The following is a 16,166-nucleotide window of genomic DNA, read 5'->3' on the forward strand; positions in this document are numbered from 1 at the left end:
TGAGTCTATTGTCCTTAATATAGTTGTTTCATTATATAAATTAGGTGAAATTAAAGATATATGATACATATTCTATAGCATTGATATGATGATTCAACTTTCTATAAATAAAAAAAATAATTATTTCAAATGGGGAAGATATTATAAGGTGTTAACAATGAATATGTGACTATTCTTTTGCACTCTCGTCAAGCAATCAAAAAAGCGCGCTCCATAATCATTTCAGACTTTGGTTGAGTGCTGACTGCGTCCTAGCTAGCTGCTCTCTCTCTCTCTTTTCTCTTTCTTTCTTTTGCTATTGAATCAAAACAAAAGGGAAGGAGGAAAGAAATGAAATGGAATAAAGAATAATAATGTGATGCAGCCATCAACTTGAAGAAGAATGATCCTTCGCCCTTGGAGCAGCCTCTATTGAAATCGCAATGGAAGAAGAGTTGGATGGGGGAGAGGATTCCCTGACCCCAGTTGTTGTAACCGCACGTATTCGACCTCCTGGACATCCTGGCCTCAGCATTTTACAGGATGAGCGAAGCCTCGTTTTGGAAGGTGCCCGCCGTACCTTCCGCTTCGATCGTGTTTTGGGTCCGCAATCCTCTCAAGAGGATCTCTATAACTTTGGTGGTCCCAAGGACTTCCTTCCCTTGGCATTAGACGGCTATGACCTCAACTTTCTGGGATATGGGGAAAGGAAATCCGGGAAGAGCTTTTCTCTGTTTGGAGGTATTTTGCCGTCCTTCCTCAAGGATTTGTTCGCAAGACTTCCTCCTCAGTTCAGTCTCAAAGTGTCCTTTGTTGATATTCTGGATGAAAACATTCTGGACCTTCTCTCTGCTGAGCCAAATAGCCCCTCCTGGATGAGCGCACACACGCCTGCACAAGTGTTTCACGCTCTACAAACGGGTCTCAGTATCCTTAAAAAAAGACCGCAAGACCTTTTCGAATCCTCTACCTCGCACAGTATTTTCACTCTCCGCCTCATTACTCAGTCTGGAGGTTATAAAAAGACATCCTTCATCAAATTCATTGATGTTGCGGGCTCGGACTATTACTTGAAAAAGAAAATGCAGTCCAATAATATGAGCCATCATGTTGATTTAGGACTTTTATCCTTGGTTAATGTTGTGTCGGCTCTTGGGGATCCACGTCGAAACGCATCTGTTATTCCCTATGCGGACTCAGCTTTAACGAGATTTATTGGAGAAGCCTTTGGGGGTAATTCTGTAACACTACTTCTTGCAACACTTATTGGAAATGATTTGGAGTCCACATTGAATACTTGCATTTTCGCGGAGTTAGCCTCAAATATAAAAAACCACCCCACACCCAACATTACCAAGGAAAGTAATGATAATGAAGATAATGATGATTCCATTTCCAGAAGAGACTCAGACGTATCTCTTTTTAGAAGTGCTTCCATTCCAAATTCGAATAATCAAGACGTATCCCTCTGCTTTAGCCCTCCCATGTTTCAAGAGGGGAGGAGACCACCAGAAGGAGTAACTCATGCTCCCATTCCTCTTCGACCCACAACAAGTCCCTTAGCTCTGCGTTCTCCACTAAATGTTCAAATGTACTACGACTCTACGCTGCCTTCATCACCACTTAGACTTCCGAATCAATACGATTATCAAATCCCTCAAAGACCTAATAATTTTTATCCCAATCTCATGCAATATAACCCTCTGGTCGCTCATAATAATAACCAGAACATTCTCATGAATAATAATCAACTACCCCTTCCCAATGGTTTTGTTCCTCCTACTCACTATAACACTGGATACTCTCATCATAATGCAAATTTGACTAATACAGTCTACAACAAGGATGCAGCTTCACTCCTAAATGCTCAGTTAAATTCACTGACGGGTCAATTTCAACGATTATCCACCTACGAAACTCAATCTCCCATTGATATTATGCCTGTGCAACAGCCTGCTCCTCAAAAACCGGTTGTTGAGCAAGATACAGCCGAACAACATGAGGAATCGAAAAATAATCCGAAGTTGGAGCGTATTGAAGAAGAGTCAGAGACTTGCGTTGAAGTCGTATTGGATAGTCAGTCGGAGGAGGAGGAGGATTTTGATTCTGAGGCTGAAGAGGAAATTGAACCCCTGCTTCTGCAGATCCAAGAAACCTTTAGGAGTCATACTCGGAATCATTTTGAGCAAGTCCTCGGTACTGATTTCTATGAATCCCCTGCTTTCAAGCCAGTGAAAACGCAAGACAAAAACGCAATATCAACTCTTAGAAAAGAATTGAGCGACTTAACTGCCTCAAACATTGAATCTCAAAATGCTATTGTCAAAACAGATAAGGATCTCCGATGTCTACAAGACCAATTAAAGGAACTGAAAAGCTCAATTCAAGTTAAGGAGACTCTGATTCAGGATTTACTCAAAACAGAGGAAGAGACAAAAGTTATTAATAAAAAGTTCAAATTTAAATTAAGACTTCTTGAGGAGAAATCTCATAACGTTCGAAAGGATTTGAGAGGAGCTCAAAGACTTGTGCGGGAATTCAAAGGAGACTCAAACCCCGAGCTTCAATCTCGTGTTAAACAATATAATGATGAAATTGAGAAACTTGAAGAAAAAATTAGTGATACGGAAAAAGTATTAAAGTTTAATATACCAGAGACACCTAGCACACAAGGGGAAATATTAAATCGAATGAAGGAAGAGCATTCCCAACTCCAGTCTCTTCTTAATCAAGAGCTCTCTAGAAAAAATGCTCTTGAAGATGCTGTGACCAAGGATCAATTTAGAATCAAAGAGTTGGAAATGAAACTACGAGAACAGCAACATCAATTGAATTTGAGTCTCAAACTAAGTCAAGACTTGGAAAAACAAAGGGATCAATTGCAGTCTGAAGCTGCAAGACTCCAATCCCAAATAAATAACTCGTCTATGTATCACTTTAAAGAAGACTCATCTAGTCCTGAAAAGTCAGAAAAATCTATACGTCAAGAGATTGCGAACTTACGAGATCTTAAAGACGATTTAATAGAAGAAAGAAGTCAATTAGAAACTAGATATCAGTCTGAAAAGCGGTCAGGGAAAATATTTTCCAAAAAAGATGAATTTCGTATTGTTGAGCTTGACGTTATACTAGAGGCCATGGATGCTTGTATAGACGTTAAGAATAGCGCTCTTTGTGGTAACAAAATTGTGGTTGTTCCATCAACTCAACGGGATGAACTCCTTTTGAATAAATTATCCGCCTTGAGTATAGATGAAACCAGGTCCTTATTACGCAAGTTTGTGTATCGTACAATTGATCTCCGAACTGAAGGTAATCGCTGTCAAGCTGAACTTGATCTCTCCGAAGATGATCGTCATCGACTTTATCGCAAATTACAAGAGCTTAATTATCATTACTCAAGTCGTGAAGTGGCCTACGAACGCAAGTTAGATATTCAAAAAACAGAGCATTTAAAGCAAATCAGTGCACTCCGAAAGCAAATCAATGATCCGGATGCATACGAGTTCAAATTAAAACAATTGAAAGATGAGGTCCATAATCTCAAACAGGATTCCCAAAGGTATAAACGCTTCTATAAAGCCTATCACAAACATTTCGATAAAAAGGAAGAGAAGTCATCCTCCTCCTCTTCGAATACGAATCATCATCACATTCGGAGCTCTTTATTTCCGAATGCGGATATGCCTCCGCCTCAGAAAGTGACTCGTGAAAGGAAGAAGCTCATTGTTCAGTCTAAAGTTCCTTCTGCAAAACCTAAAAGAAAATAAATTGTATGCAAAAAGGACGATGGATCACTCGTCGTTCTTGATATTATATTGATGATGGATCTGTTCTCATTCATTCTTATTTATGTATTCCTTTTCTCGCCTATTACATATCATATTTTCTTAATGATAATTACTATTTTTTTTTTTGTTAACTAATCTCAAATTAATCCTTTTTGTTCTTTCTTTTTGTTATTTTCAATAATCGTATCTACGCAACTCAGTAGTGTTTCATTCATTACTTTAATTTATATTCATGTCATGATGTATTCAGTACATTTATAAAATACAGTTATTATTCCATTTATTTAATCACGAAAACTTTAGAAAATCTAGAAAAATATGTCTTCTCAAAATAAGTAAGCAAAACCCAATGTGACATAATGGGTGAATATGGGGAATAATTTCACCCTTGGAAAATTCGTTGTGGGAGGACTCTCCGTCTTTTATTTATACTACATATTATTTAAAATAATTTGTGTGTGTGTGTGATGTATGTCCCCCTTAGAAAAACAATGATATAAACGCATTTATGTCAAAAACAGAGACGCATAAAAACTATTGACATTCATTAAAAGAGAGTTCAGAATTTTGAGTTACGTACATACGGCTATGTTTAATTCATATCAGACCAGATTCCTGGGCCCTGGAGGTGAAGGTTGATTAATATCGAATCCTTGTGCCTCAAAGTTTTTTTAAGGTTTGGGTTGTCAATTTGAAAATGCAGCCAAAAAATTAAAAATCCAAAAACGAACTTTTGTACATACAGAAAAAGGGGGAATGTATATTAAATAGGAATTCGGAAGAGGATGAGCGAGTTAATCTTAGTATGTATCTTCATTATGGTTTAATATTAATTAGATATATTTGAATTAATTATAGGCTTTATATTCGAACTACTGAGATGCATTAAGATACCCAAGAATTTTAGATATACTTTAAAACCCTTATTTGATTTAAGCAACAATATTGGCCCTGTTATAATCTTTCAAATAATAAAACAATTTTTCATTTATGACCATCAATTTGGGCTAATTTAAGAGCAATTTGCGGCGCCTCCATAGGGGTAATAAGAATGATTTGGTGATAGAAATTGACGATAATTCGTCGGAAGAACACAGATGTAGTCCATATTTAATTTTGAGAAAAATCATTCTGCCTTGACATTATTGTTCTTCGACGAATTAAGGTCAATTTATATGAAAAAAATATTTTTATTAACACTGAAAGTTCAAAAATTCCCCTTAAACTAGCCAAAATTGATAGTCACAATAAAAGAATGATAATTTTATTTAAAAAATCCCGCCGCATATTTCGGGCCAATATAAGTCTCTTAAATAAAAAAAAAGGTCTTAAACTATAGTTAACATTCTGGGGTATCTTAAATCATACCACAAATTTGAGTAGGTGTAGGTTTTCTTTTATTAATTAATTTATATTAAATACCAAATTTTGTTCCTACGGACGCCCTTGTATATATAATGAAATGAATATTGACTTCAGTGTTCACTGGTATAATTCCACATATAAATAGTTAGCCAGCACAAGGAGTGTATAATAATTACTAGGATGATTACCGCCACTGTTAGTTTCAACAGCCATTTTTCAATTCGTCTCGTCTTAGGTATACATTAGTAGGGATATGGAAATTGTCTAAATCCTTGTGAGTGTAAGTCACAAGGAAAAATATAAGTTGGCAACATTGATAGAGACATTTTTGCTGACTTAGATCACCATAAAAATTATAGTAATTCTTGCTTGCTAATAGGTTTTGAATTTTTTTTAAAAAGGGATTAATAATTAGAGCTGGATAAAACATGTCTTACAAAGCGAGAACGGCTTTTTCTAGTTTGTAACCTAAACAGGATTTTTTCATTTTTCAAAGTGTGTTCATTAATTCGAAGTTGTGCCCGATACAGCGGTTCTATCGGTCCCGGTTCTTTCATTTCAACGGTGTCCGTCTCGGTTCAACTTTATCGGTATAGATTCTGGTCTCAGTTTTAGTAATATGCACAAGGGACGTCGCTAGAAAATTCGGGCGTATGAAATGATATTAGATACAAACAGGGCCGCAGCTACCTTATACGCTTGGTGCGTATAGTTTCCCAAGTTCTAGCAGGGTCCCCAAAAACAAAGGTTGCTAAAGACGACGGATTTCAATGTGGATGTGAGGGGAGGTAGGGGGGAGTAGGAAGATGAAGAATTGAGGATTACTTTCATTCTACAAATACATAGTAAGGGGACCTCAGCTAAAAATGTATTAGCGCGGGGTGCTTGTCATAGTAAAGTTTGGGGAACCCCGGCTTAAGGAATTTTAAATTTATCATATTATAGGGCCCTGACTAGCTTAGTAGCGGACCATAATCTACTCCACCCTTCCCCTCTTTTATTTACAATGTTTGGTGCCTAAACCACTTTTCCAGATCCATAGAAGCCCTTAGCTTTTTGGAACTAAGATTTAACTGTATCACCCTGGCGACATAAAAAAATCATTGGAAAACGCTGAAATCGAACAATAAAAACTCAGAAAATTGTCTGATTGGAAAAGACTGCAATTGAACAAAAAAACAAAACCTAAGAAAATTGACTTATTAAAGCTAATTTATTTTTTATAATATATATATATGTAAGCACAAGAACTTAGTCCGGAAAACAATAAATTGTGGTCTCGGTTCGACTTTTTCAGTTCTGGTTCTAGTAGTTCAAGAACCGGAACCGCTAGACCGATAAGGGCACAATCTTGGTTATTATTATCTAATTTTCAAACACAGAACATCTAAGTTTAAAGTAGGAAATAGAGTGTCTACTCATGATAGACAAAGTGGATTGGTTAGGAGTTATAAATGTAAGCCTTTGTTGATCTCAGAGAATAATTGAGGATCGACATCGAAGTCATTCCTGCCTATACTGCCTATGGCATTGCTATATACGTAGTTGGATTTATGTTTATTTCATTACTCTCACGCCTGCTTGCAGCTGATCAAATGAAACGTCATGACAGCTAAGCTGCTCTCCTCCAAAACATTCTTTAAATTGTCAGGGTGACAACGTTAATTTTCTGTTTCTTGTATTTTTGCATACCGGAGGGATGTATCACTGGTAATAAGACATAATAAGGCACTAATATATTGCAGGATACAAACATATACTTTTTTTAATTGATCTAACTATGGACTCCATCTTGTAAAAGCAAAAGATTTGTGAATTTCTGAATTAATTTTGGGAAAATAATTGTAATATATATTATCCTTAAATTTCCTGGATTTAAAATCCTCACACAATATATATTTTTTTTAAACAACCTCAATGTTGAGCATTATGTAGTACCTATTGACACTTCTAAGATCTTCTTAAATTTATATTATTAAAAAGTATACACATGTTTACTACTTAGTCCTATAGATAAGACGTAATCAATGTATGTAAGTCTAACAATGGTTTCCTTATGAGCTTTCGATGGTTGCCTCAGAAATATACAAAAATAATAATATTTAAATACATATTACGACGATAAGCTTATATAACTAGAATAATCTTTTGGGTCAAATAGTTGAATGGTTAAGTGCTTATCAATCTTTTCTTTCGCATAAATAATAACTTTTTTCATAAAAATAATTGAGATACACTTTTTTGGTTACACATTTCATGACTTCACTCCAAGTTTTTAAATTCTACGTAACAGCAATTTAAATGGATATGTTATAACGGATTTACAGCTGTATAGAGCTTCCTTTAATATCTAAAGCCCCTATTTTCTCATTTTTAGATTTTTGAAGCCATTAACTATATTATAATTGACGCCATCTTTGAATTCAATTTTGATGAAGGGAACATTTCAACTTATTCCAAAAATAGTTATTTTCCTGTAAGAGAAAAATATGACAATAATTTATTTTATGAATTGATCAAATACATTTCAAGGCATAAAAAAAAATGTTGGATTCTTACTCACAGTTAATTTTAAAGAAAATTTCAAAAGAAGTTCTGAAGGTATCCTTGAAAGACACTAAATTGTTTTTTCATATGTATTTACGGATCGTGCAAGAGTTAATAGTGCGAGAATTAGTGTAAAAGAACCCAAAGTCCCATTTTTTTTTAGAGTTCAACGTTAATAAAAAGTAGTGTTCCGTTCATTGAACGTGCGTTCGGCTGAACGCCGGTAAATTTTGCTTTCCATTTATTAGTCTTATTTTAAGAAACTTCAGTTTCCTGCAAATTGAGTTTTGTTATGAGAATATTATAAGGCCCAAGATCAGACAATTAAAGTTGTGGACATGGATTTGTCAAATCCATGTTTTTATCATGGTCAGTTGGATGCTTGAGAGTTGATTGTGAAAAGGGTTTATAGGTATATCTAATGATGTAAATCCTGTGAATTTTTTAGCGGGCCCGTTGTTTTTCTTTTTGGAATTTGGACTCCGAGTATAATTGGGGATCTACATCAGAGTAATTCTTGCCTTTGACCTTGTTTACTTATTGATGATCTATTGAATGGCATTAAAAAATATTCAAATTGGGAATTTTTTTCTCTGAATATTATCTCTCATTCAATAAATGAGTATCGTTTAACATTTTTTTATTTTATGATCCATTTGACATTGAATGACCAATACAAGATCCTAAATTCCTCTAACAAAAAGCTATTTATTTTTATTTTTTGTAAAAAAGAACAACTTTTCTATATTTGTAGCTGTATAGGGTCTTAAAATTTGCACAGGGCCCCTGTAAAATCCGTGCCACTGAGGTATAGAAGTAAAATGGTTCATCACTCCTTTTATGGAACGGTTCTTATTAATCAATTGAGTATTAGCTCATAATGTTGAGATTTTGCAATATGATCACAACTAAAATACTTTAATACTCAAATTAAAGAAAGTGGGTCATATTTTTATAATCAGAATCTATAAAATCTTCGTTCATATTATATATATTATATTGGAGTACTCATTTTATATTGTAAATGATTTGTATAGTAAATAAATAAAAATCCTTGAAGATAAAAATTAATGTTTATTGCCATAAAAACTTAAAATAAATAACAATAGGAAGGATATAATACGTATAAAAGTGAGGAGAACATGTGGTACTTCATGTGAGATAACGATAAAAACCCCAAGTTTCATACCTTCATAGAATAATCACTTTTTAGTCATAAAAGAACTCCATATTTACAATGATATATTTTAAATTTCTATCTCATATAAACTCAAAACTTTTAAGATACTAATTGAGATGAAATCCTGTCCAATCTCTAGAATTATAACAATCATGCGGTTACAGACTACAAATTGATTTTTTAGTCAGTCTAAGAAAGGGATTCTCAACCTTTTTTTTTAGTGATGTACCACTTGTAAAATATTTATTTAACCCAAGGAATTTTGAGCTTCAGTGACCTGGGCGTTCGTAGTAAATATATTTTTTTGGAAGATAACAACAGCTAATCACTTATGTGATCAATGATTGGAATTCTTTACTCTTATAAAAAATACAATTAAGAGGTGGTGAAAGATTTATTCACCAGGGGTGTCTGTAAAATTATATATATTGTTTTGGAGAATTAAATTTTTGGAAAAAAATAAATTTCAAATATTACATTTTTTAGAAAAAAATTGAAAAATTAAATTAAATTTCAAATATTACATTGTTTACAAAAAAATCTCAAAAATCTTCAACTTTTTACCAAAAAAAAAATTGAAAAATTATATTACAAATATTAAAATTTTAGGAATTTTTAATTTTAAAATCCAGTTCTTCCCAAAAATTAAACTTTTTGGAAAAAGAATGGAATATCTTTAATTCAATTTCAAATATTACATCTTCTGTTCATTACTCGGGGATGTCCCATGTATATAAGAAGTGGGATTTGTTCTCAATTCCTTCCTGTCACGGTTGATTGCAGCTGATCTAATAAAACGTCACGTCATGACAGCTGAGCTTCTCCCCTTCTTCAAATTGTCAGGATTACCAAATTAATTTTCAGTTCATTTTATATTTGCATACTGGCTGGTCATATTTATACAGCTTTAATAACAATTATTTTAAACAATGCTGATTACTACCGCAAGTGAATAAATAAATCATCGTTTTATGTTTAGTGTCTTCTGTTTAAATGAAGAATAGTTCAAAAAGTAGTCATTTATTCACAAGATTCATTTGCTGACGTTAAAAAGAACTGTAGAGTGACACTCCATGCAGACAAAATTGGATGATACAATGTTTTGTTTAGTGATGGGACAATTAATATGATTGAGGATCGGATTTGAGAAAGAAATGTTTAATTTGCAATTTTGATGCATATTTAATATTGTTATTAAAAAAAAATAAAGGAACTTTCGCTTTTTACTAGAAAATTTAATATTTGAATTGTTTTTTTCAAAAAATTTAATATTTGGGATTTAATTTAATTATTCATAAGATTTAATTTTTCAAAAGATTTAAATTTGGTGAATAACTATATATTCTGAAATTTTTATCGAAAAATTCAAAATTTTATTTTTTTTCAAAACAATTTATATTAAAAATTTAATTTTTGAAATTTAATTAAGAAAAAAAGGGTATTTTTGAAATTTTTTTCCAAAAAAATTAATATTTGAAATCATTTTACAAAAATAATTTTTTTGAACAACTGTGGATTTTGGAAAGGATTCTCCAAAAAATGTAATTTTCTTTGTAAACAGCTGTAGATTTTTGAATTTTTTTTTCCAAAAAGTTAATTTTTCATTAATAGATGTAGATTTTGGAAAAAAATTTAAATATCATATTGTATATATGAAATTTTCTCCAAAAAATTTAATTTAATGTTAATGCTATGGATTTTAAATTTTTTTCCTTAAAAATTTTATTTTTTGTGAATAGTTATGGATTTTAGAAAAAAATTTTAAAAATCAAATTATATATTTGAAATTTTTTTTAATTTTAATTTTTTTTTTAATTACCCCTCCCCCAAAAAAAAAAAAAAAAAAAATATATATATATATATAATCCTTTGGATGCCTCTATAGGTAAATAGTATATATTATTTAAAATATTAGAAAATCGGCATCGCTAATTTTTACTAGAATTGCATCGGAATCCGCATCCTTTTTTTAAATCGTCCCATCACTAGTTATATATTGAAAATATATTATGAACATAATATTTGCATATCTCACATCTATATACTGCTTAATGACAACATAAAATATCCTTCTAGGCTCTTTCAAATACTTTTTTGATTACCATACGGTTCTCTAATTCATGCAACGTCTCTTAGCTTAATCGATTTCTTGTTCTAGGGATATTGAATTCATTGACCAAGTCAACAAATTTATTTATATGGTTCGATCAGAGCGCTTTGGACTCGAACATCGAACCTGACAATTTTATTATAGAAATAGTACACATAGTCTAAACAAGTGGGGGATTCAATGGCTTTTATAGTTCCGGGCATTTACTGTTAGTTACAATGACTTTACTATAAATATTGTTAATTTCAAATTGTAACAAAAAAACAACAAAATTTGAGAGCATACACACATTCATGCATAAGTACGCTGTCTTTTCAACAAATTTGAGAACAAGATTTTAGTCAAGAAAGTAGTGTACTACTCAGGTTCTCAGGTCTGGTTCTGTCATCATCATGACAGAACCAGACCTGAGAACTCGGTATGTATTTATACAGGGTAAGGACTCAAAAATTAGAAAATCTTAAAAACCGTCTTCACTTCTACATATTTTATTTTCCACATTTTTTATGGCAAACTTTTGAAGAAAAAGTTGGTAATTCAACAATTTTCTACACTATTTATTCAATATAATCCCCTCCTTTCTGAATGATGGCTTCAATACGGAGACGAACAGAAACACAGCTAGCCTTAATGAAGTCAAAGGACATGTTGTTCAACTCTACGTAATCACAACTTTCAGGGCATTGCCCTTTGGAAGAGAAGTCTTCTTCGTCTTGCCCTCCAATACGCTCTAAACAGAAAGGTCCAGAGGGTTTAAAACGGTGGGGACGAAGTTAGACCATTGTGATTTGAAGCTTCATAAAACCAAAAAAAACAAACAATAATAATAATACCACGGACGATTGTATCAGTAGGAAATAATAATATCCTCTCATGGCCTTGGTGTCGATCTCCATTTAGTTCGCCATCTTCCTCATGGATTTAGCCACGTCCTTCTCAATTTTCTCATTGACCATGCCCACGAACTCGGCAATCTTCTTCCTTTTATGGCGTCCACTTCCAAGCTTCCTGGAGACCGTGTCGGAGTTGTTTCTGGTCTTCCTAGTGCTGTAGACAGTGGCCAGGGATACGTTGGCAATGACCTAGATCTTCTTGGGATCGACTTATGCGCAGAGGAGATTGCAGTGATGAAACGACGCTTAAAGCCTTGCAGATTCTTCTGGAACAGCTGCAAACCGTCCTTGCAATAATTTCACACGATTTCGTTTTTGGTCAAATGTGAGCAATCGTTGCACCCATCTTTGGGATAGCTTTGTCATATCCAAATGTTGATGCAAAATATTATGTACGCGTTCATTAGAGATGCCCACAGTACTAGCAATCTCGCCCACCTTCACTCTTCTGTCATCCATCCCCATAATGGATTTTATCAATGATTTCCAGAGTAGTAACCTCAACAGGGCTTCCAGAACGTTCAGCGTCACTTGGCCCATATGGCCACTCCGAAAATTTTAAAACCACTTATAAATTTATAAATATTCTAATTGAAGGTGCAGAGTCCGGATAATGTTTATCAACCTTCTTTTTAGTCTCCTGAGTCGTTTTGCCTTTCATAAAGTAATGTTAAATCAACACGCGAATTCTTTTATATATATATATAACTCCACTTCCTCTATTTAAACGAATGCCAAAGAGAAAAAAATATACCAATCTGGTTGAAAGTTGGCGTATGTTCTTCCAAGAGATGCTACTAACTAAACATATCCTCGATACGCGTCAGTAGTGTCATCTCTCGACTTTTCATACGACCCCCGTAAATGTTTATAATTTTTGGGGCTAAGCCCCCTAATGATGAAAGCTAGCAACGTCCCTGATTATCACAAGTACCGATTCTGTGATCAATATAGATATCGGTAGTTTGGTACTTCTGACAATTTTTTAAACAAGAATATTTTTTTTGTTTGTAAGGAGCCATTGCCCAACATTTTACTTTAGCCGTCTGCAGAGTTTTTTGTTAGGGTGTGAGCTAATTCAAAAATTTGAGGACTTTTTTAACAGAAACAATTTTCATTCAAGCTTATTTCATGAAGGACCATTTTTTTGGTGTATTTGGGAGAGGACGTAAATTTGAGTGTTACGTTCTGGGTGGATCATTTTTTTATGACGTAGTGGCGTTGTAAGTTTCGGTTCTAGAATCAATTTAATACCCCAGTACCACTATATAACCGGTATAACTAACACGGACTCATATAACTCGTTCATAGCTCTGATTTCGATAATTTTTAATCTAATGCATTTAAATGAAGTCCAAGCTGTTGTAAGATCCTTTTCATGAAAACCCCTCAGTCAACATCAACTTTCTACTAATATCAAGCCCTCTCATCCTGAAAGAGGAACCATACAAGCATACAGTTAATATGTAAAAGGCATGATATCTAAGAAAATGGGCCATAAATTATGTTTTTTATTTCAACTCTTTCAAAAATAATGTATACATATATTTATTAAAGAAAACAGACTATGAAGATCACCATATGCTATCATTTTAAGGACAAAGAAATCAACCAAAAAAACCAGAGAATTTTCTATATTACGTAAAGGATATACATACAAACTACTAAAAGTTTATTATACAATAGAGAATATGTATGACATATCCGTCGACCCGAGACATTATTTCCTTCGTGGTTTCGGTTTGAAAGAGTCTACAAATGTATAACATAAGAAAATATGTTGGTAGGTTACACACAAAAACGACTCAAGGTAAGGTATTACTGGTATTAGATATCTATCTACATACATAATTGGTAATTAAAAGAAACGGACATACAAATCAAGGCTCTTTCAAAGAATTATTATTAATGTAATAATGATGATGATTAGTGGTGGTGGTGGTCGTGATAGGAATCCCTTGTTTCCCTCCCGCCTTCGACCCTGTACGCCTGCGTGTAGTGTTTTAGCACCATTTGACAAAATGGTAAAAGCCTGCGTTTCTAATATGTATATATATAATATTTCGAAAACGAGCAGAAATTTACATTAATACTCCAACTTTCCTCAGTATTTATTCCAAAATACAACCGGTCAGAGAGTCATCGAAAGAAATACAATACTTGAATAAAATTAAACATGTCAAAAGTAAGTTAACAAAAAGGATGATGCTTGAGACTTCACGTCTGATTTGCTCATTTATATATTAGGCCACCCTTTATCTCGCGCTTCTTCTCTTCGCCCTTGTGGCCCTGTCTTCAGTGTCTGCTCAACGACGGAATTACCCTGAAGGAAAAGGATATCGCCGAGGAGAGACAGCCATTTTTAAGAATCGAAAAGGACCCGGAGTAAGACATTATTATTCTCCTTTAGCAGACATTTTGTCATTCATTTCTTTTACAGAACAATGGGCGCTTCTTTGATCCTCGGAAGCCAAGGCCATTCAAGCCTCAGAAAAAGAGGAAACTATTCAAAGTAAGTTGAATGGCGTTTGTAGTTACAAATGCTCATACGTTCATCCTTACGTCATAATTGCATATATTATTAGTAATTTTTTCATGTTGAATCTGATATTATTAGTGTAGTGAAATCTAAAAGTAATTTCCGACAAATCAAAAGTATGTCATGTAAAAACATACATGAATAAGGATGAAAAGATAATGAAAGAAACAGAAAAAAACAAAAACATGACGAGTGTAATTCACAAAGATAATTTGTGGCGAAATAAGTTTTGCGTCACATATGGAGCAATTTCTAAATATTATCAATGCTATTCACATATACAATGTAATTACATATTAACCATAGAGATTTATTCCTTTATTCCAGCCTTTTTTTGGATAGACAATTCCGTCTTCCGAACAATAACAAGCAAACCAAACAAGAGTATGATTTGATCCCTCCTCCACCTCCACCCCCACCCACACAAAGAGTAGAGCCTAGCCAAGTCTTTAATAGTGAGAAAAATCAAGAAGAAATTCGTATCATAGAAGAACTAAACCGTCCTCGCCGTCAACCAAACACTCCTGTCGAAATCAACACGGAACAAAGGATCAATCCCGTCATTCGTAACATCCCTGAAGAAACAGAGTATCAACCTAGCTCTTCTTCAAATACCATCCGTGAAGTTGCTCAAAACCGTGATAGCTATTACATTCCTTCAAGCCCCTCCGTACCCTATGAAGAAAATAATTATGCTCCACCTGAGCAGAGAGATTTGGAGAGTGCTGTTTTTGGACAGGCGGATAACTATCAGGCTAAAAATGAGGTAAGGCATAATTATATATATAAAAATCCCACTCTGTTTTGAATTAGAAATCAATTATGCCATATGGCGTGTATTTCTAATAAAGTAGCCAGGGACGACTCCTGTTTTAAATACTTTAATAGATACACGTTTCTCTATTGGAAGGATAAATAAATTGATTTCATCATCATATACAATTAAGGAATTTTGTTATATTTATAATATGTATTTAATCTATTACAGAAAGCCGAAGTCTTTCAAACAGAAGATCGCCTTGAATTCCAAATACATGGACATGAAGGTCCGGATTCCTACAGATACGGCTATGACACAGGGAATGGCTATAATAGACAATTCCGCTATGAAGAAAAGGATAAGAATGGTCTTGTAAATGGACGATATGGTTACTTTGACCCTTATGGTAAACTTCATGTCGTCAATTACATTTCTCACCCAGAGCATGGATATAAAGCCTCAGGGGACGGTGTTCCAACTTTTTAAAGATGTACATATATAAACTAGTTCCTGTATTAGGCTTAACTAAATTTTGGGGAGTTTTGACACTCAACTAAACCTCGAATATGCATAGTAAAACCACAATAATCATCAATATTTCCCAACTTTTGATTCAATTTATGAACAAATTAATTGATATTCTTTCTGTGAAAGTGTGTCTTAGTTTTTTTAAATTAATTGTCAAACAATTATAATTTAAAGTATAGTGCAATAAAATTAAAATTTAAAGTCTTTATTTATTATTACATCAGTCGAAATATTCAAAACCATGGAACAAAACATCTTACCTATTTATCTCCTCTCCCCATGAACCGTATTTCAAACACTATATATCTTTACATTTATAGTATCTTGCATCGCTTCCTCTTACAAAGAACAAAAAAAAAGGGCCAAAATATGTTGGTAAATAACCAATTATTCCTAATTATGGAGTTATTTTGTTCTAATAATTGTTGGGGATTGTTCATAGCTCAACAAGGGATAATTCGAATTCAACGCACC

At 33.5% G+C, this 16,166-nt stretch overlaps 2 protein-coding genes across 2 annotated transcripts; both read left to right on the forward strand.

Annotated features, from left to right (window-relative positions):
• The first annotated feature begins 291 nt into the window (after positions 1-291).
• On the forward strand, positions 292-4,051 carry LOC121125148 (uncharacterized). The gene has a single exon (XM_040720283.2). It carries the CDS (start codon positions 423-425, stop codon positions 3,747-3,749), a length of 3,327 nt encoding a protein of 1,108 aa, XP_040576217.1. The 5' UTR covers positions 292-422; the 3' UTR covers positions 3,750-4,051.
• A 9,860-nt stretch (positions 4,052-13,911) lies between these two features.
• On the forward strand, positions 13,912-15,893 carry LOC121125493 (uncharacterized). Its single transcript, XM_040720681.2, has 5 exons — positions 13,912-14,050; positions 14,113-14,250; positions 14,306-14,377; positions 14,732-15,170; positions 15,393-15,893. Exons 3-5 carry the CDS (start codon positions 14,310-14,312, stop codon positions 15,648-15,650), a joined length of 765 nt encoding a protein of 254 aa, XP_040576615.1. The 5' UTR covers positions 13,912-14,050; positions 14,113-14,250; positions 14,306-14,309; the 3' UTR covers positions 15,651-15,893.
• Positions 15,894-16,166: the final 273 nt, after the last annotated feature.

This window comes from Lepeophtheirus salmonis, chromosome 10 (genome assembly GCF_016086655.4).
Source record: "Lepeophtheirus salmonis chromosome 10, UVic_Lsal_1.4, whole genome shotgun sequence".
Classification (NCBI taxonomy): Eukaryota; Metazoa; Arthropoda; class Copepoda; order Siphonostomatoida; family Caligidae; genus Lepeophtheirus; species Lepeophtheirus salmonis.

Coding starts and splice junctions, on each gene's coding strand:
- LOC121125148 (XM_040720283.2), top strand. CDS start 423: ATGGAAGAAGAGTTGGATGGGGGAGAGGATTCCCTGACCCCAGTTGTT.
- LOC121125493 (XM_040720681.2), top strand. CDS start 14,310: ATGGGCGCTTCTTTGATCCTCGGAAGCCAAGGCCATTCAAGCCTCAGA. Junction 14,378..14,731: donor AAAAGAGGAAACTATTCAAA/GTAAGTTGAATG, acceptor CCTTTATTCCAG/CCTTTTTTTGGATAGACAAT. Junction 15,171..15,392: donor ACTATCAGGCTAAAAATGAG/GTAAGGCATAAT, acceptor AATCTATTACAG/AAAGCCGAAGTCTTTCAAAC.